Consider the following 21,283-nt stretch of genomic DNA (forward strand, 5'->3'; position numbering starts at 1 on the left):
ATACTCATTAACACCTTTCATTTTATACCCATATTGTACAAACGCATTCTAGAGTCACCCCTGGTCCACCTTTATGGCGATATCCCGAAATGGCGTCCACCTATAGAACTAAGGCGCATTCCCTTTTAAAATACTCATTAGCACCTTGCATTTGATACCCATATCGTACAAACGCATTCCAGAGTCACCCCTGGTTCACCTTTATGGCAATATCTCGAAAAGGCGTCCACCTACAGAACTAAGGCCCGCTCCCTTTTAAAATACTCATTAACACGTTTCATTTTATACCCATATCGTACAAACGCATTCCAGAGCCACCCCTGGTTCACCTTTATGGCATTATCTCGAAAAGGCGTCCACCTACAGAACTAAGGTCCGCTCCCTTTTAAAATACTCATTAACACGTTTTATTTTATACCCATATCGTACAAACACATTCTAGAGTCACCCCTGGTCCACCTTTATGGCGATACCCCGAAATGGCGTCCACCTATACAACTAAGGCCCACTCCCTTTTAAAATACTCATTAACACCTTTCATTTGATACCCATATCGTACAAACGCATTCTAGAGTCACCCCTGGTCCACCTTTATGGCGATATCCCGAAATGGCGTCCACCTATAGAACTATGGCCCATTCCCTTTTTAAATACTCTTTAATACCTTCCATATGATACCCATGTCATGCAAACACATTCCAGGGTTACCCTAGGTTAATTTTCCTGCATGTTGATTTCCCTTATTTTGTCTCCAAAGCTCTCAGCTGAGTATGTAATGTTCGATTACACCCGAACTTAGCCTTCCTTACTTGTGTTTTTTTTTTTTTTTTTTTTGAAATGCATTCAAATGTTAGTGTCAGGAAGTCAGCTCAGAGCTCCCGGCCTTCTAAAGTTAAGCAAAGTTTATCCCATAAATTGGATAGGTTATATATGATTTGACAAATGCTTTGGTTTTCCTTTGAGATAACGTAAAGGGCGAACGAAAAGGATAAGAGAATATGATTGCTAAACGAAATCGTTAAAGGACGAGTCGTTCGTCTGGGCTTTCGTTCGCAATACAGAATGACGCCCTACCTTCTCAGTAAGTTAGATAACAGAAATTTTAAATACAGTTCACAACTTATGACAATGCAACATGGTATAGAAGAAATCCTCTTAAAATTTTGTATGCATTTTGGGAATACGGCAATCTTGAACTTATCGTTCATAGGAAAATAAGAAGTAGTTAGCTTACTCACTTGGATAAACTTGAATGGCACAATTCCAACAACTGAACAACCAAAAATTTCGCAATAATTACTAGTTTAGAGTCTCAAAGCAAACAAGTAGAATATGAACTCGGTATCGAGGGTTATCTGAATGTCCATTTCTAACTATATAAAGTGAAGGAAAGGTAGAATTCTTTCTGTTCCCTCTACATATATATTATTAGACGTCTGCATAAATCAAGTATCCTGTAACTAATCACATTCACACATTTATACATACGCACTTACTCTGTCGTATTTTAAAAATATTAATTACATTAGGGGGACTCATGTAACCGTATAAATGCCTTATAAAGTGTGTAAACGTATAAATTTATCTAGTTTACGCACGAGCTGTCAAATTTTGTATGAAAAATCATTTACACAATTTGTATAAATTTACGCGCACATTTCATTGTGTAAACGCGATAAACTCAAAGGAATGCAACCTTGCACACATTACAGCAGGCATTTTCATCAGAAATCTCCAACATCAGCAAGTAAAGACGTTTTAGTTTTGATTTTTCACTTAATCTTGGTATTTTTTAATTTGTATAACAATCAAAAACATTTTTTTGGAAATAACACAGCTGAAAAACAATCAAGTTTATCAAGAGTATTACTAGGTGCGTTCATATAACCGCGTGTGTAAATGGATATAATTTTACACCTTATAAGTTTATATGCTATCATGAGTCCCCCTATTATTGGAAATCTATATGATACCGGTTAAATATAGTCCATTAAAAATATATATACAGTGGCGGGTTTAAAAATAGCACCAAAACTGAAAATCAAATGGTTTTACAAAGTGTGGTCGAAAAGAATATTTTGATCAAACAGAAGAATTTTTAACAGTGTCAAGTTGGGTTACATTTAAATATTGGTTCCCCTGAAGTGAATTAATATCTAATAATATTAACTTGATGCCCCATAGCTTCGAGAAGATTAAGGCCAATTTTTATATTTCATTCAAGCTGGCAGACCTACATGGTTTATGTCGACTGCAAACGGGATCTGCAAGACAGTTGCATTATCATTTTTCATACGAGAATTATGCTCAAGTTTTTTTCGTATCACTGCCGAAGGGCCATTCCGCTTAAAAAAATTTTTTGAACCTTTTTGATGTTGTTTTTCCCGGGCCTATAACCCAGGGCCTTCAGTGTGGTAGACGAGCTCACTACTACCAGGCCGCTGTCTTCAAGTAATAGTCAATAAATTGTGTCCTAAACTTTACATTTTATGGGCTTTGCCAGTGCCTTTTTCCAGCTGGGTGAAATGTATGTACGGTATGATAGCGGGTTGAGTAGCGGGTGACCAATATGAGCTGTTAAGTGAAAAAGCGCGTACCAGTAACAGAACCGGCGAGAAACAAGCATCGATGATGACGGAAATATTGCGGAAATCAGTGTTAACCGCCTTCGAGTCATCACCCTTGCCAAAGTAGTCGTCGATAGATGGTTTATTTGGTAGGGTGCACATCTATAATGGGAGTTCCAGGACTCTAATTAAAACTGGCTCATTTGCTGAACACCATGAATGAAGACGCTCGGTCCCGAAAGAATTCCCAGCAACATCCGCATTTGAAAGCACGAAGAAAACTTGATATCCTGCTCCCCAACTGGGTCAGGCGGTTAAGCTCCAATTATAGATGACGAAGACCTCTTTCGTAAAAAATTGAATACAATTTAGGGTTTTGATGCTATTTATTTGCTCACAGCTGTAAACTTACATAAATGCATTTATTTTAGAATTTGCTTTAAACAATAGTTCGAACTATCATGACATAACATTACATACATACTATACATTTAAATTTTGCGCACTCATTTCCTTGCCTTTTCATACCTATAATTAAATTTAATCCAATATTGCAATACTCTTCTATTTTTGCTTAGCTTACGACCTCGCCACTCAATGCGAGTCTAGACGCGCTTCCATACGTCGCCATACTATTGTTGGCTGTCAAAGTAATTTTGATGAAACACACTCAATGCCGCCAACAAGACCAGAATCACGGCAATCTCATGTTAATGCAGTCGTAGGCCCAGACAGTGGCACATCTGATGCATCGATGGTTGCAGGCACAACTAAGCAGGTAAGACAACATTGCTTAGAATAACTCACTTTGACTTGAGCTACTCTATATTGTAAACTCTCTGTTTCTCTCCTCACAGCTACACAATAACTTCAACCAAATGCAGAAACAACAACAATTAAAACGTTCCCAAAATCCCAATATATGTTGCGCTCATGTGGGCGGTGGTGAGAGCAGTAATTGCAGCCGTTCGTTATCCTCAGTTGGCCCATGGAGTAAATCGTTTCTTGATGAGAAAAATTGGCTCGAACGTGGTGATGATCGTCTCTCGTTAACGCTGGAGGAGATCGTACACATACGTTCGGTTATGACAAAAGCCGAACTCGAAGGTTTGCCAGTGGGTGTGCGTGTCAAGGAGGATGTCGAAAAGCGCAAGGTTTGCTTTCTATGCCTGCGTACACGTTTCTCTATATTTGGACCATGGGGTATACAATGTAAATTGTGTCAGCGTACTGTTTGCTCTAAATGCTACACAAAGGTAATTGGATGTGATGATATCTCGTTAATTGTATCCATTTTTAACTATTTTTCCCTGTTTTCTTTCCTCTCTTTCTCGTTTAGATGAGAATACCAACGGAGCATTTTCGCAATGTACCGCTTGTGTTAATATCACCTTCGTTGCTTGCCAGTCCCGCTGGTTCGAGTACACCATCACCATCACATCATGCCCACCACACACACTCGTCATCTACAGGCAATATATTGGACGAGACATTTCCCAAATCGTTGATTGAGCGTCTGTTGCGTTCCGAGTCAGAGCGTAAGGTAGGGGGAAATGTGGAAATTTTCAAAACTTCCAACTAACCTCTTTGTTCTAAACTTCATCCATGTTTGTATGTATATTTTTTTAGACTCGCAATACTGTGGGTAGCGCTCCATCATCGCCCAAACACCAAAGATCTAATATGAGCACACCCGGTACGACGCATGTAATTACAACTAGAACGGGTACCTGTGTTACTGGCCAAGCTATTGAAGCTGAGGATACGTCCGCTATGACGTCATCGTATAATAGCAATATTGCTAATGGTAGTGGCGCTCAACATAATTTGTATGCTAACAACAACAAGCACATAAATATTATGTCACGCAGCATGGAGGGACCGCGTAGTTTACCTGCTAATAGTCCAGCGCGCGCACATTCCAATAGCAGCACCTTGGACAGAAAGTGAGTATTAATTTTTCGATAGGCAATAATGGAGACTAGCTTATGTTGATTTGGATCTGAAGTTTGATTTAAATTTCTGGAAAGGGTTGTTGGGCTCCTTGGACCACATGTGAAATTGAGGTCTTCACGGCGAAAAACATTGGTCTAGATCCCATAAGGCCTTTCCAACGCATATGCCGTGCACGTCTGCTAAACTTGTTTCAAGTCACGGAAGTTTACACGTATCCCATGCAAACATTGACAACACTAACATTATGGAGGCGGATTTGGAAGAAACCTTGAACTTATAGGATGCTCAAAAGCTCGCCTACCAAGTCCTATTCTGCTCCCAATTACATGGTGTTTTGTTCTAACTGAAAAATACTTCTTTTAGGGAGTATTTCGAATATGTATCCTCCCATACTAAAACCTTCAGGTAATATCACGACCGCTGTGGGAACGTTTTAAGAGACTAGAGTACCTGCGATTTTATCACAGCGATCATTATAAATCGCAGCGAACTCATCTAAGAAATCGTTACCGCCTGACTGTGACAGCATACGCAACTCTTTTTTAATCGCGCTAAACAAAAATCACAATCACAGTTCCATTTACAGCTCCCGCCACAGCGCAAATTAGTTACGACACCATGAACCTGTATTTGTACTACAACTACGAAGCAGTAAATAGCCTCTAAGTCTTATACAGAATATGGGTTCTCTTTCTCTGTTAGCTCTTAGAAGGATTGTTCAAATGAGTTCACATATCAGTAGGTAGCAATATTCAAAGGTAGCTGCTAAGTTGGTTAAATATATCTAATGTACTTTACAAACCTCAGTATGTACTCATACTACATTTATTATGCAGGTCTGAATCGGGTTGTTGTTGTTGTTGTATTAACGATAAAGACACTCCCCGAAGATTTTGAGGAGTGTTATCGATGTTGATGGCCCTTTGCCGGTAACAGGCACCATTGAGGTACTACCTCGACCATCTCTACTACCCATGACCACATTAAACCTTCTAGGCCATCCCGCCCCCACCCCTAGTTCCATGAGGAACTTTGGGTCGCTAGAGCCTAGCCTGCTAAATTTGTTTATGATACATTCATATTTGCAACAGGATTCCCCTCGCATAGGTAAGGTTGACAACTGGGTTGCGGAACTCTGAAGCCATAAATCTTTGTATTGCACTTCAAACCCCTTGAATTCGGTCTGAGTCGGGAATGTTAGGTCACTATACCAACCCAAGCAGTTCTTTATTGCAAAATTTTCCATCATCTTAATTTTTTTCACCTTTATTTGTACTAAACAAGTCTTCATTTCTCTTGCAGAACAAATTTTTCACGCGCTTTCACGCTATCCTCTTCCGGCACACAACTGAGTCAAGAGCAAAAGGAAAATATGCGTGGCGAATTGGTGGCCGTATGTCATGATTGTAAAGGACTCGTTATGGAAATAACAAAATCATCTAAACAAACACGTTCATCAGCGCGAAATCGTGCTCTGCAAAATCTTACGCTTGATCTCTCGCCAGTCTACAAATGAAAGGAGGAGACTAGAACAAACAATAAGCGAGCAGCGCAAAAGCTTTAGACAAGCGTGAGAAAAGCAACATAGCAAAATGCAGAGCAAACCAATACAAAAAACAAGATGACTACAATCCCGAAAGTAATCTCGGGCGATAAAGGTTTCCAGAAGGAAAGTGAGAGCTTATGATTAGTGAAGAAAAGTTGTCATATTCACAATATCTCTTCGGCTCTTCCACGATGCATGCTTCCGATTTTTCTGTGTGTGCAGGGTACTTGAAGCTTTTGGTTAAATATTCAAAGCTTTTTGGAATCTATGAATATCTGTAGCCATATGTCTGCGTGTTTGTGTATATGTGTGTGTGTAAAAGTTTGCACCATCAGCACTGTTTTTGTAAACAAATAAAAAAATTACTATAAACTATTTAATATCATATGTATGAATTTCGTTTTAAAATAGCTAAAGAGAATTTAATGGAAAACTTTAAAGAAACTAGTTATTTAGCGATAAAATTACTAATATGTAAACAGCAACAAAAACACAAATAACTAAGTTCCAAAAAATGCACCACCCAACATTAATTTGTTAAAAAAAAATAATAGCTTAAACGAAAACGAACGATATTCATTCGAAATAGTTGGGTTATTAGCGAGTACGTGAAAGTTACTCTAAAGTGCTTTTACTGAAAAAACTACAGAGCTTTCACTCATAAACCCGTACAGCTTTCACTCAAAGGTCTTACAGAACTTTCTCGCAATATATCCATTTGATTTTCCCGAAAGCTTTTGAGCTTTCACATAAAAATTCCATAGCTTACACTCAAAGGTCTTACAGAATTTTCTCTCAATATATCCACTTGATTTTCTCAGAAGCCTTTGAGCATTCACTTAAAATTTCCAGAGCTTACACTCTCAAGCTGCTGAGCTTTCACTTAAAATCATTTAATTAAAGTTATCGCAATGCAAGCAGACAAAATTCTTAAGTTTGTAATTTTTTCTTGTTTTTCAAGTTTTTTTGTTTTAGTAATTGAGTATTTATTGTTTTGAAAAAAAAAATCATTTTTTTTTGTAATTTATGCTTTACAATTTTTATTTAAACGTTTTAGTTCATTTTTTGTTTTATTCATGCGTTCGTTTATATTTGCAAGAAGAGCTTTAGCTTTTACGATTTATTAAATTTTATTTTTTGAAATCAAAGCGCATAGCTGCTGAATAAAATATCTTTTTTTACGCACTATTCTCGTTTAATTTAAAATTATTATTTTTAAAAGTTTATTTATCAAATTTTTGTAGCTTAGTAATTTAAAATAATTGATTGATTTTGTTATTTAAGATGAAGCTTTCATTCATACAACTTTATTTTAAGCAATATTTGCAAGACTCGTATTGTACAAGAAAATCTATTAATTTTTTTTTCTATTTTCATATTTATGTTCCAGTTGCAGAACGGCAATTTGTATTTCAAAACGTTTTTTTTTTCAACTTTCATAGTTTTTTTGTTTATCTGTCTTTTTGTATGTGTCTTGTTTTTTCGTAAATGACCCAATTTTTGTTTTTTTTTTTGTTTTCATAATTTTGATATAATGCTAATAGTTTTTGTACACGTGATAAATGCTACGAACAATACTGTTTCATACTATATATGCTGTGTATTTAATAATTCAACTTAGTTTTAAAACGTAACAAGCATAAAAAACAAAAACAATTAACTATATTCGCAAATATGTCGTTTGTAAAAATTATTTATAATAATATAATCTAAAAATAAAATTTTGTATTAGTTTCTAATGCTGCTTTAATTTAAGTTAGTTGACAACTGTATATTTATATATGTCACTATTACTATTAATTGTTTACAAAAAATTGCTTATTAACTAAGGATGCCAATATTAAAAATTTCGGTATCCCGAATCTGAAATCTATCGCGTGCATTAAAAAAAAATTTATCAAACAGTATTCTTAAGAAATTTAATTAAAAGCTGTACTAGGTATGTTAATCCCGAAATTGCTTACACCAGTCCCGAAGATTTTAGAATCTAGTTTTATGCATCCGTCATAATTTATAGATCCAGGCGTTAAGGATTGCACTACTAGGAAGAATATTATTACAGTAATGACTACAGTAATCTATTATCATTCGCATTAGGCCTACGATGCAGCAGACGTTAATTCAAAAACGTATTTCCTAAAATTTCGTGATAATGACTTTTTTATTAATCCAAATTGAACAAAGATTTTGAATAATATATAATGCCAGATTCAAAAATTGGTCTATCTATAAAGGGCGTTATTTTCGAAGTTCGAAGCTACTATCTGATCGGTTTCGATTTTTTCATATGAATTTTGCTAAATTTTAGCGTTCAGATTATTTGCTTTTCTTTTTTGATTTTGAAATATTTATTATATTTTATTTTAATTTTTTTCCAAATTAAATGAAATTTCCTAAATCGAGATCTGTACAAAGTTATCTTTTCGAAGATCGATGATATTACGTGATCATTTCAGGTATAGATTTTTTTATATGAATTTTGCAACATTTTAGCGCTCCGATTTTTTTTTTATTTTGGAATATTTTTTTTATTATTTCATAAGATGAATTTCTAAATTAAACTAAATTTAATAGCAATTTCGAGCGTTCAATCTAAAAAATTTACTATTTTCGAAATTCAAAGAAACAAATATTTTAAAAGTTCATAATGTCAATTACGTAATCATATAAACCGTATGATTTTCAGGTTTTTTTTTTATTTTGAAGTGTGAGAACGGATGAATATTTCGGAATATTTTGTATTTAATTTTAATTTGGAATTATATAAAATTTAACAAATCTAGTATTTCATTCCAGCGATCTTAAGAAAAAAACTTCTGACTTTCGAAATTCGCAGAAACAATTTTTTTTTTTTTTTGATAAGTGTGAAAACGAAGGAATATTTCGAAATATTTTTTCTGGTTTTGTTTTCATTTAAGCTAAACTTGACTTCGATTACGAAAAAACATAAGCATCAAATTCAAGAACTCTACCTAGAATATGTATCGTTTTCAAAATTCGAAGATTCGAATTTGTTTTTTTTTAATTTATTAAATTTTATAAAGCATTGATTTTTAAAATCTAAGAAATTAATTGATTTTTTAGATTGAATATTTGGTAACATTTTTTAAGGTATTTTGTTTTGTTTTTGCATTTAAAATAAATTTAATAAAGATTTTTAATATTAGTTTTCGCAGCTTCTTGAAAATTTTTGTTTTCGAAATTTCAGAACTCGAAATTTTGTGATAGTTTTATACAGCTAAAAGTTAGACACGAGTAAATTCAAACAAATTTTATTTTCTGCGAAATTCAAAAATTGATAACATAACTATTATTCTTATTTTAACGACCTTAGTTTTGAGATAGAAAATGTTTCTTTTCGAAATTCGAAATTTTGTTATAGTTTTACATATCGCAAAATTTGACACAAAAAAATTCCAAATAAACAGGGCTGTCATGGAATACAATTGTTGTCGGAATCGGATTTAAAAACGACAAAAAAAGTGTCTCAGAATCCCGTAATATCGATTTTGCTATAGGAAACAATCCAATCAGTTAAATGCTGTTGGATTTCATATTTTCATAGTTGTATTTCTCTTGCACTTGAGCATTTTCTAAAAATTTAAGTAAATAAAGGTTTATTTTATAAAAATAAATGTAAATATACATATATGTATTTTCATTCTTAATAGGGGAAAGCATAAAAATTCAGTGCAAAACAGTATTTGGAGAAACATCCAGATATTGTGAAAGGCTTCACGAAGCACATCATCTAAAAACGTTGACACCGTGCTGCTACCTATACTCATGCTAGAACCCTTGCTAACTGATCTTTGATAGGATCCTTCAGCTAAAAATCGTAACGTAGCTGCTAGTTGCAGCACTGGCAGAACTTTCGAGTGAGTTAAGCGTCCTTCAATGGTGTCCAATACCATTCGGAGAGCCTCTTTGTTTATGCGATAGTATGCAATGTAACTGCATATACACTATAAATATTTAGAAACCCACATTAAGAAATATTTTTAATTACGCCGTCTCTGCCAACTCAAATGGATTGCTGCGATCTCTGAAATTTTCCTTTTGACCTTCTCGCAACTTTCTTCTTCCAATAACATAAATTCTACAACTTCTGATGCCATTTTGAAGTCAATAAATTTGTTTATTTCTGTTTAGATGCCCAAAACAATTATTTTATAAAATTTTGCCAAAAAAATTAACATCAAAATTGCCGGTGCACCGATAAAACTGCAAAACAGCTAATTTGAACATAGCTTTTATTTACATTCGAAAAGAGCAAAACCAATACGGTTGTATGACACCAATTTAAATCAATATTGGTTTGTAATTCCGACAAAACTCAAAACCGACTGAGATTCCATGACAGCCCTGAAAATTTGTTTTTTTTTTAATTCGAAAAACGATAAGATAACTGTTTGAATTATCATAACGTATACATTTTTGGAATAATTTTTCTACTTATTTTGTTTCGTTCTTTTGCATTAAGTCAAATTTTGTAAAAAGATTTTGAAATAGAAAATATTAGTTTCAGAAGTTATAGGTACCAACTGCATTGTTTTCGAAATTCTAATATGTTTCGTAATCATTTCGGTAATTCTCATACTAATGCTTAAAAATTTTCCAGAGTTTCGAATTTTTTTTGTAATTTTGAGTCGAATTTCCTGAAGATCATTTTCGTCTAACCCTCTAGGGGTGTAATGATTTTAGATTTTGTGGCCTTGCTTTAAAAAAGTATGTGACATACTAGTACACCAAAATTAGAGATGATAATACCGAAATAAAGTACCGAGTTTCGTGTTTGTCGAAAATCAATTATAAGCTTTTCTGAACGCGGTTTTTTTAGACAAACTTTCGATTTGAGATAACAGTTTCTGGATCCCGAAAGTGAGCTTCATAAATTTAAATCAGATTTAATTTGATTCTAATTTATAGCTTCCATTTATATGTGTGTAATTGGCATTCTTTATACCCAAAGCGAGGAGTCACTATAAAACAGCATCACAGATAACATAAACATAAAAGATGAAAATAAATTTATTAAATTAAGAAAGTCGCTTAACTTTATTTTTAGTGTAGAATTGGAATCTTATTGGTACTAACACAACATTATTTTCATTTTGGAATTTTTTTTTCTGTTAACGAACGTATACTTTTATATTTTAAGTTTCGATTTAGTTTTATAACAAAAAAAATTACGACTTGCAAAATATAATATAAATTAAATACTATGTATGTATAAAAATATTAATTATAAACACAATTAAAAACAAAAAAACATAATTATATATTAAAAATAAAAATGCTAATAAACCACAAATGTACAAAGAGAAAAAATTATTGAGAACTTTTATTAAATAAACAAGTAAGGAGGGCTAAGTTCGGGTGTAACCGAACATTACATACTCAGCTGAGAGCTTTGGAGACAAAATAAGGGAAAATCGCCATGTAGGAAAATGAACCTAGGGTAACCCTGGAATGTGTTTTTATGACATGGGTATCAACTGAAAGGTGTTAATGAGTATTTTAAAAGGAAATGGGCCTTATTTCTATAGGTGGACGCCTTTTCGAGATATCGCCATAAAGGTGACCTCGGAGGGGGTGACTCTAGAATGTGTTTGTACGATATGGGTATAAAATTCAAGGTATTAATGAGGGTTTTAAAAGGGAGTGGCCCCTAGTCGTATATCTGAAGGCGTTTTCGAGATATCGAGCAAAATGTCGACCAGCGTGACCCAGAACATCATCCGTCGGGTACCGCTAATTTATTTATATATTGTAACGAATTTACTGCAAATCCTCGTATTTGCCCTTTTGCTAAGTTCGAATCACTAAACGGTTGAATAAATAACTCCAATATTTAATAATGCAAAATGGCCTTTATTAAAGTACTTCACAATAAATAACTCTACTATTTTCAAATAATACTGCTATTGCTCGCTAGATAGCGTCCTAATCGAAACTGCTCTAGCACCTCTACCGCTGGTGCTTTTATACTCTGTGATTTCCTCGTGGCATCTTCAAGGCGCTTCCAGAATTTACTTAGTTACCGCCATATAATTATAACTACAGATGCACGTATATAGCTTCTCATAAGCGTGTATTTGTGAGCGACACTTCCTCAATTACAATTGCATACTTTTGGGAGCATCTCAGATAAGATATATGCATGTGTTTGTGCACTGTTTCTCCCTGCGTGTACGTACATATGTGTAGACATAATTTATTGATTCGTTTGTGTAGATACATAATGATTGATTTATGGATGTGCATGCAAGTCACTGTTTAGCATCGGCTTAGAGATGGCAGTACCCCGTAGTGTTGCTAATATTCGTAACACTGCCCTCCACCTAAGTCTGATCGTCCCGATCAGACAAATCTCTCGATCTAAACGCTGCCAGCCTTTCCAAATGGACCACTTTCATTTTGGTTCGTGGTTTGCCGATGGTTTGTATGCGGTACACTACATCGTTGATCCGTTTTACAACTTTGTATGGGCCTTCCCAATTACACTGCAATTTCGGGGACAAACCTTTTTTTCGTTGTGGGTTGTATAACAGCACCAAATCTCCTTCCTGAAAACCTTCTGAATTAATTGCTTTATCGTATCTGGCTTTCATCTTGTCACTCAGAATCTTTGTTCGTTGCCTTATCAGATCATGTATTTCTCTTAGCTCTAGTGGATTTCTTGACATTTCCCTCCGCATTGGCATCTATCCCAAACTTCAAATCAGCTGGCAGTCTAAGGTCATTGCCAAAAATTACTTTTGCAGGGGTTTGACCCGTTGTCTCATGCACTGCTGATCGGTAAGCCATCAAGAATAATGGTATGCGGGTATCCCACTCTTTATGGAACTTGTCTACTACTTTCCTTAAGTGCTCCTCCAATGTTCTATTGATTCGTTCCACCATACCATCGGACTGAGGATGCAATGCATTTGTCCGTATTTTTCGAATGCCCAATGATTTACACATTTCCTGGATCACAGCTGATTCAAAATGCCTGCCTTGGTCAGAATGTAACTCCATTGGTACACCATACCTTGCAACCCAATTGTTTATAAACACTTCTGCTACAGTGTCCGCTTCTTGATTTGGGATTGGGTATACCTCTGGCCATTTGCTGAAATAATCCATAACCACCAGTACATATTTGTTTGCGCAGTTGCTAGTAGGAAATGGACCTGCGACATCCATAGCGATCCTTTCAAATGGCGAACCTGAGTTATATTGCTTCATCTGGCCATGACTTCGGGTTTTGGGCCCGTTCGCTCTGCTGCAAATCTCGCAGTTCGCAATCCACTCAGTGACCGACTGACGGCAACCAACCCAATAGAATCTCTGTTTAACCTTCTCGAGCGTCTTCGTGATTCCAAGATGACCTCCGCTTGGATCATTATGCTGCTCGCTGAGCACGTCAGGAATCCTCTTTCTGGGAACAACTATCAGTTTCTTTTTCCTTTGGCCATCCTCACTCTCCCATAATCGATGCAAGCAACCGGATATCAATTCTAAACTGTTCCACTGTGCCCAATATGACTTCGCAATGGGACTATCTGCTGACATCTCTGTTTGGTCTTTCGTTTCGTTCGAGTCCTTGCATAACACCTGACAGATCTGTATCTTCTAGCTGACACTATCTTAGCTGTTCCTTGTCCCATTCATCTGTACATGTTATAGTCATTAGCCGGACATCTATAATGGCTTCTTTAGGCTCGGACTTTGAACAGTGCTTGCATTCCAAACTACATGGTCTTCGTGAAATTGCATCAGCATTTCCATGGGTACTATCTTTTCGATGCTCAATGGCAAAGTCATAGCTTTGTAGTCGCTCGATCCACCGTGTCCTTCCGGATTACGGAACTGCAGGAACCATTTCAATGCTGCGTGATCTGTCCTGACGCGGAATCGCTGACCGTAGAGGTATTTGTGAAAATGTTTAATGCACTCTACCAATGCCAACAGCTCTCTCCGTGTAACGCAATAGTTCCTCTCTGGTTTTCCAATTGAACGGCTGTAATATGCAACTACCTTCTCCTGTCCATCGACCAGTTGTGATAAAACGCCCCCTATAGCATATCCGCTCGCATCAATGTTGCTCCTGGAATCGGATATGCCAACATTGGGGCATTGCACAAACGCTCTTTCAATGTTTGGAAAGCTACTTCTTGCTCCTTCTTCCATTCAAAAGCTTTATTTTTTCTTGTTAGCTCGTGGAGACTATGGGCTACGATGGCAAAATTTGGTATAAATCGGCGGTAATATGTGCACAGCGCAAGGAAACTTCTCAATTCATGCAGATTTTGTGGTCTTGGCCAATCCTTTACTGCCTCTATCTTTTCATTCGCTGTACGGATACCTTCTGTCGTTACCTTGTGACCCAAATAATTTACTTCCTTTTTAAACAGCGCACACTTTTTGGGACTTAGTTTCAGACCAGCGCCACCTGGGGAAAACTTCCTCCAAGTTTTTAAGATGTTCATCGAAGTTCTTGCCTAATATGATGATGTCGTCCAGGTATACCAAGCTATTTTTCCAATGCAGTCCTTTCAATACCTGATCCATGAGTCTCCCAAAAGTAGCTGGTGCATTACAAAGTCCAAAAGGCATTACTGTAAATTGCCAAAGACCATCTCCGACGCTAAAGGCTGTTTGTCTTCCTCCTTCACCTCCACTTGCCAGTAGCCACTTTTCAAGTCCAGTGTGGAAAAGCATTTCGTACCAGAGAGCGAGTCCAGAGTGTCGTCAATTCTTGGCAATGGGTAGCTATTCTTTTTCGTGACGTCGTTCAACTTGCGGTAGTCCCGCAAAATCTCATTTTCCCATCCTTCTTCTTCACAAGTATCCCCGGTGAGCTCCATGGACTAGCTGATGGTTCGATGACGCCGCTGTCGCTCATTTCTTGTATGATTTGACTCACAACTTCCCGCTTCGCCAGTGGAACACTACGTGGAGCTTGACGTATCGGCCTCGCGTCTCCAGTGTCAATTTGATGTTTCACAACATTGGTGCGGCCTGGTTTGGAACCATCCTGGTCAAATATGTTTGCGTACTTTAGTAGCAGTTGCTTTGCCTTTCTCTGATAATCTTGATTTAGCCCCTCCGTCCATGCCGTGATGTCATTTGAAAGATCAGTCTTGCTAGTTGAAACGTGTTCCTGGAGCTGTTCACAGTTAATAGCTACTTCATCCTCTTGGCATCTTCCCAATATAGCCCCTTTTTTCAGTTAGAGTGGTGACTTGAACTCGTTGAGTATTCTTACCGGAATACGTCCATCTTGTTTTGTCATAGCCAGGATTTTTTCTACAAGTATGTTCGGTGTTGATTTGTTTGCTGCTTCGATAACCCACAATTTGTTTCTCCCACAATCTCCATCAAACTTTTTCCCGGATGATTGCTTCTGATTTTGGTGGTATTTGCTGACTCTCTTCCACCAGCACTCGTTTACTGCTGTAGCCTCTCTCGTAGCTGAAATTAAGTGGCACATCCATGTTCTTATATCTCATCGTCTTGCTTTGCATGTCGATCTTCATGCCTTGGTCGATTAAGAAGTCCACTCCAATTATGAATTCATCAACAGTCTCTGCCACTATAAAATTGTGTACTACCGTGACGTTCCCAATTGCGACTTCACATGATACTTCTCCTAGAAGCGTGGTGTTTTCTCCAGTGGCTGTACGCAATCTTGCTCCATGCAATGGTCTTATTAACTTGTTGACTAAATCCGCTCGAATGATGGAATGAGATGCCCCCCTATCTACAGTCAGTAAACGTTCCTTTCCATCCACATGTCCTCCGACAGTAAGATTGTTTGACCTTCTTCAATTTGTGAGATAGAGATTATGGGGCATTCAATTGAGGGAGCCAGCTATCGCCCCTTGCGGCTGACTCGCTTTAGTTTAACGATTGAGTGGACTTGGAGATTTGCTCATCTCCTTCAGTTCTGCGTTTACGGTCACCCACATTGTTGGAGCTATTGGGACCGGTGCTGCAATGTCGTGCAATATGGGTTGCCGCACTTGAAACATTTAATAACTCCGGAATTTTTCTGTTGTGATCCCTTCAGTGCTTCCAAAATTGTGTCTACCCAATCTCGCCTTTCTACTTCCACACGATGGGCTTTGTACGCTGGCTTACTCAAAAGTGAGGCTGTTTCCTGAGTCAGTGCATGTGATACCGTTTCTGCAAATGTTGGCTTTGGGTTTGCGTATGTGGCTCGCTTCGTTTCGACGTCCCGTATGCCATTTATAAAGCTCTGATTTTTTACCCTTTCGGCGTATTCCACGGGTGCGTCGGCATTTGCCAAATGTGCAAGCCTTTCGACATCTGACGCAAACTCCTGCAAAGTCTCATTAGCTTTTTGGTAGCGGTTTTGCAAATCTATTTGTTGTATCTGCTTCCTGTGTTCGCTTCCGTATCGCCTCTCTAGAGCGCTCATCAATGTTTTGTAGTTGTTCCGCTCTCCCTCGGCAATAGTCTGTAGGATTTCAGCAGCAGATCCTTTCAATGCCACGAATAACGCAGCAACTTTATCTTCAGAACTCCAGTTGTTCGCTGCTGCGGTCTTCTCAAACTGAATCTTAAACACCTGGAAAGGAACAGAGCTGTCAAAAGATGGAGTTTTTACCTTCGTATTGCTTGCTGAAACAGCTGGGCGATTTAGTTGCAACTCCTGTATACGACTTCTCAAAGCATCCACCTCGGTTTCGAGTTTTGATGATATACGCGCCTCTTGCGCTTCGAGTTGTACTGTTATGCGTGTCTCTTGTTCTTTCAGTTGTGCTTCCATCTTTGATGTAATCTGTGTCGACATTTCTGAAATACGCGTTTCTTGTGCTTCAATCTTCGATGCTATGCGTGTCTCCTGCGATTCCAGTTGAGATGCCATATATGTTTTTTGTTCTTCCAGTTGGGATGATATATGCGACGACATTGATGTTACTATCGATGTTTGCGCAGATATTGCAGCCAATACCATGTTCAAGTCTGTGCTCGTAACTGTCTGCGATGTTTAATTTTTCTCTTCAATTTTTGTTGTCTCCTCGCCATTAAGAGGAAAGACATACTCTTCCACGTTAATTCCTTCTGCTTCCATTGCCTCTCGTAGTCGTGCTTGAAGTTCGATTTTAATGCCGCTTGTATTCAATCCATGGCTCTCCAACTCCTTTTTCAGCTGCTGGATCTTCAATTCACCTAACTTCGCCATGTCCTTGCTGTACTCTGCAACTCTGGAATTTATTCAACAATTCCTCTTTTGACACCAATTATAACGAATTTACTGCAAATCCTCTTATTTGCCCTTTTGCTAAGTTCGAATCACTAAACTGTTGAATAAACAACTCCAATATTTAATAATGCAAAATGGCCTTTATTAACGTACTTCACAATAAATAACTCTACTATTTTCAAATAATACTGCTATTGCTCGCTAGATAGCGTCTTAATCGAAACTGCTCTAGCGACTCTACCGCTGGTGCTTTTATACTCTGTGATCTCCTCGTGGCATCTTCTAGGCGCTTCCAGAATTTACTTAGTTACCGCCATATAAATATAACTACAGATGCACGTGTATAGCTTCTCATATGCGCGTGTATTTGTGAGCGACACTTCCACAATTACAATTGCATACTTTTGGGAGCATCTCAGATAAGATATATGCATGTGTTTGTGCATTGTTTCTCACTGCGTGTACGTACATATGTGTAGACATAATTTATTGATTCGTTTGTGTAGATACATAATGATTGATTTATGGATGTGCATGCAAGTCACTCTTTAGCATCGGCTTAGAAATGGCAGTACCCCTTAGTATTGCTAATATTCGTAACAATATGTAATACCACGAACAGTATTCCTGCCATGATTCCAAGGGCTTTTGATTTCGCCCTACAGAACTTTTTCATTCTTCTACTTAATATGGTAGGTGTCACACCCATTTTACAAAGTTTTTTTCTAAAGTTATATTTTGCGTCAATAAACCAATCCAATTCATCCCTCTTTTCGTATTTGTTATAGAATTATGGCATTTATTTTTCATTTTTCGAAATTTTCGAAATCGAAAAAGTGGGCGTGGTGATAGTCGGATTTTGCCCGTTTTTAATACCAAGATAAAGTAAGTTCTGATAAGTACATGAACTATGTTTAGTAAAGATATATCGATTTTTGTTCAAGTTATCGTGTTAACGACGACCGAGCGGAAGGACAGACGGTCGACTGTGTATAAAAACTGGGCCTGGCTTCAACCGATTTCGCCCATTTTCACAGAAAATCATCATAGAATCAATCTTACCAAGTTTCACATGGATTGGTAAATTTTTGTTCGACTTATGGCATTAAAAGTATTCTAGACAAATTAAATGAAAAAGGGCGGAGCCACGCCAATTTTGAAATTTTCTTTTATTTTTGTATTTTGTTGCACCATATCATTACTGGAGTTGAATTTTGACATAAATTACTTATATACTGTAAAGATATTCAATTTTTTTTTAAAGCGGGCGTGTTCGTCATCCGGTTTTGCTAAGTTTTATTTGGCACACATATAGTAATAGGAGTAACGTTCCTGCCAAATTTCATCAATTTACAGCTTGCAAAACTTTTAAATTACCTTCTTTAAAGAGTGGGCGGTGCCATGCCCATTGTCCAAAATTTTAAAAAATTTTCTTTTCTGCGTCATAAGGTTAACCAACCCACCTACCAAGTTTCATCGCTTTATCCGTCTTTGGTAATGAATTATCGCACTTTTTCGGTTTTTCGAAATTTTCGACAACGAAAAAGTTGGCGGGGTTATAGTCCGATTTCGTTCATTTTAAATAGCGATGTGAGATGAGTGGGGGATTCAAGGGGTTGTGTAGCGCAATATATAGCTTCTCCAACCTAATTGTCAACCTCACCTTCGAGCGGCGAATCCCGTTTCACTAACAGACGAGGCTCTGGCGACCCCAAGCTCCTCATGGAACTTGGGGGTGGGGAGGGAGGGATGGCCTGAAGGTTTAATGTGGCCATATAAATCGTTCCCGAGATGGTCGGGCCAGCACCTTATTGGTGCTGTGTTACCGGAGCGTATCGGATCTGTATCCGACAAAGGACCATCACATCGATAACACTCCCCAAATCCTTCGGGGAGTAACCTAATCGCTACAACAACAAGATGAGTGCCCAGGAACCTACACACCAAATTTCATCAAGAAAGCTCAAAATTTACTCCAGTTATCGTGTTCACGGACAGACAGACGGACGGACGGACAAGGCTAAATGAATTTCTTTTTTCGCCCAGATCATTTTGATATATAGAAGTCTATATCTATCTCGATTAGTTTATGCCGTTACGGGGTACCGTTATGCGAAGAAGATTAATATACTCTGTGAGTTCTGCTCAGCTGAGTATAAAAACAGCCAGAATAGAACCTTATACGTGAGAGTAAACTGAAATGTGGAGGTAAGACGTAGTTCTGAAAATTTTTAGAAAAACCGACAACTCATTTCCAATTTATATTCAGATAATTACAATTAATTTCCATTTGATATTCAGATAACTACAATTAATTTCCATTTGATTTTCAGAAAGTTTCAGTACATATGCAGAAAGTTGAAATTAATATTCAAAAATTTGCAATTCATATTCAGAAAACTTCAACTGATCTTCAGAGAGTAACAATTGATATTCAGAAAGTTACAACTCATGTTGCAACAAATAAAGTGCATTATCCCTATCAATTTCTTTCTGCGTCTCTCTCTCGATTCTCCTTTTTCTCCCTCACCCTCTTTGCAAAAAAGGCGAAATTGGAAAGACTCTATTTCTTAAAATCGCACTGTTTCCCACGGTGGTCCGCCATGCACTTTAAGATTGTTAAGGACCTTCGATTCTAAGTACTCAATGTCTAAAAGCCCATGAATGTAAGTTATCAAAAGCCACTTACAACTTTTTCTGAATATGATTAGTAACTTTCTGAATATTAATTGAAAGTTGCTGAATATGAATTACAACTTTCAACAAAAGTTCTGAACATTAACTGGAATTTTATTATTATCAATTGAAGTGTTCTGAATATGAAATTTAACTCTCTGATTACGAAGAGAAACCCTGAAAATGAATTGCAACTTTCTGAATATAAAGTGTAAAAGTCTAGACATGACAGGAATTCTGTATTTCATCCGCTCTCTATCAATCTTTTCCGCCGTATTTGAATAGCTAAGCCCTTCTTTTAGCACCACTGTAGTGATATCGCAATTCTGACTTCCTCATAGTCGGTCCGCCAACCGACTACACACATGTTCGTGGGCGTCGGGCTAGTCATCTTTCTTACTTGCTTCCTTGCTTGCCTTCATAACTAGGTTACCAAGTCGCTTAAATAGTTCCTATAGGAATGTATCAGGGTATTGAAAGCTCTCGTTATCCTCCGGTTTTTCTGGCAGAGCATCTGAAGATCATCTGCCTTACGCTTCTGTATTCTAACTATCGTCTCTCTTCCTTCTTGGCAACACAATAACAAATGCCCTGTAAGCAATGATTCGGTAACATCTCCCGGTTGAAGATTGCTCTCAGGGAACAGGTTTGAGAGCCGCCTGATATAATTATCAGCTGTATGTTTCTTGAGCATCTTCTCGGCGAGAAAATTTCCTTGCGCTGGCCATGCCGTCTTCGCTGCATAGAGGCATGTTCGTATCTTTGCTGACACAAGGTGATGATGCGGTTCCTTACCCACTCTTGAATTTGCTGTCAGTATAAACATCGGGCTCACATATGTTGATGCTTGGACACATAAAAATAAATGTAATCATAAAAACACTCTCTTGAGGTTTAGGATGTCGGCACCCTTTTATCACATATAAATCCGGTATTGCCCGACTGCCCGACGACAGGCATGTTTACCGTGGAAATATTACAAGCCTTTAGCACGTTTATTCACAGTCGCGATTGACTGCACCATCGGCTAAATCTCATTCCCGTCACAAAACCAGCAACGTCTAACCACCGCGACTACGTCTTGTGCTCCTTTATGGTCACTGTTGTAGATGAAGTAAGTGCCTTTGTTGCCTATGTTGTCCGGCATGGACCATCCATCACATTTCCTGTTTGGCAATATCAGCATAGCATTTGGGAGGACATCAATCAGGCATTCCACCCATATTCCCTCAAATCACAGTCCTTAAAACGTTTTTGGTTGCCAGTAGAAAAGGTTAAAGTGATAACAACGGTCTCGCCGCTTAGCCCTGTTTGCCA

General features: G+C 37.4%; 1 protein-coding gene across 10 annotated transcripts in view; it reads left to right on the forward strand.

Annotated features, from left to right (window-relative positions):
* spir (spire type actin nucleation factor) overlaps positions 1–8,570 on the forward strand; it is a 422,518-nt gene extending 413,948 nt beyond the window's left edge. For all 10 annotated transcript variants that reach the window (XM_067767511.1, XM_067767514.1, XM_067767513.1 and 7 more), the window contains 5 exons: positions 3,146–3,345; positions 3,425–3,823; positions 3,907–4,110; positions 4,197–4,513; positions 5,826–8,570. In XM_067767511.1, coding sequence (XP_067623612.1) covers positions 3,146–3,345; positions 3,425–3,823; positions 3,907–4,110; positions 4,197–4,513; positions 5,826–6,039 — 1,334 coding nt within the window. In that variant the 3' untranslated portion in view covers positions 6,040–8,570. The remainder of the gene's footprint in view (positions 1–3,145; positions 3,346–3,424; positions 3,824–3,906; positions 4,111–4,196; positions 4,514–5,825) is intronic.
* Positions 8,571–21,283: the final 12,713 nt, after the last annotated feature.

The sequence above is a fragment of the Eurosta solidaginis genome, chromosome 2, assembly GCF_040869045.1.
Source record: "Eurosta solidaginis isolate ZX-2024a chromosome 2, ASM4086904v1, whole genome shotgun sequence".
In the NCBI taxonomy this organism is placed as follows: Eukaryota; Metazoa; Arthropoda; class Insecta; order Diptera; family Tephritidae; genus Eurosta; species Eurosta solidaginis.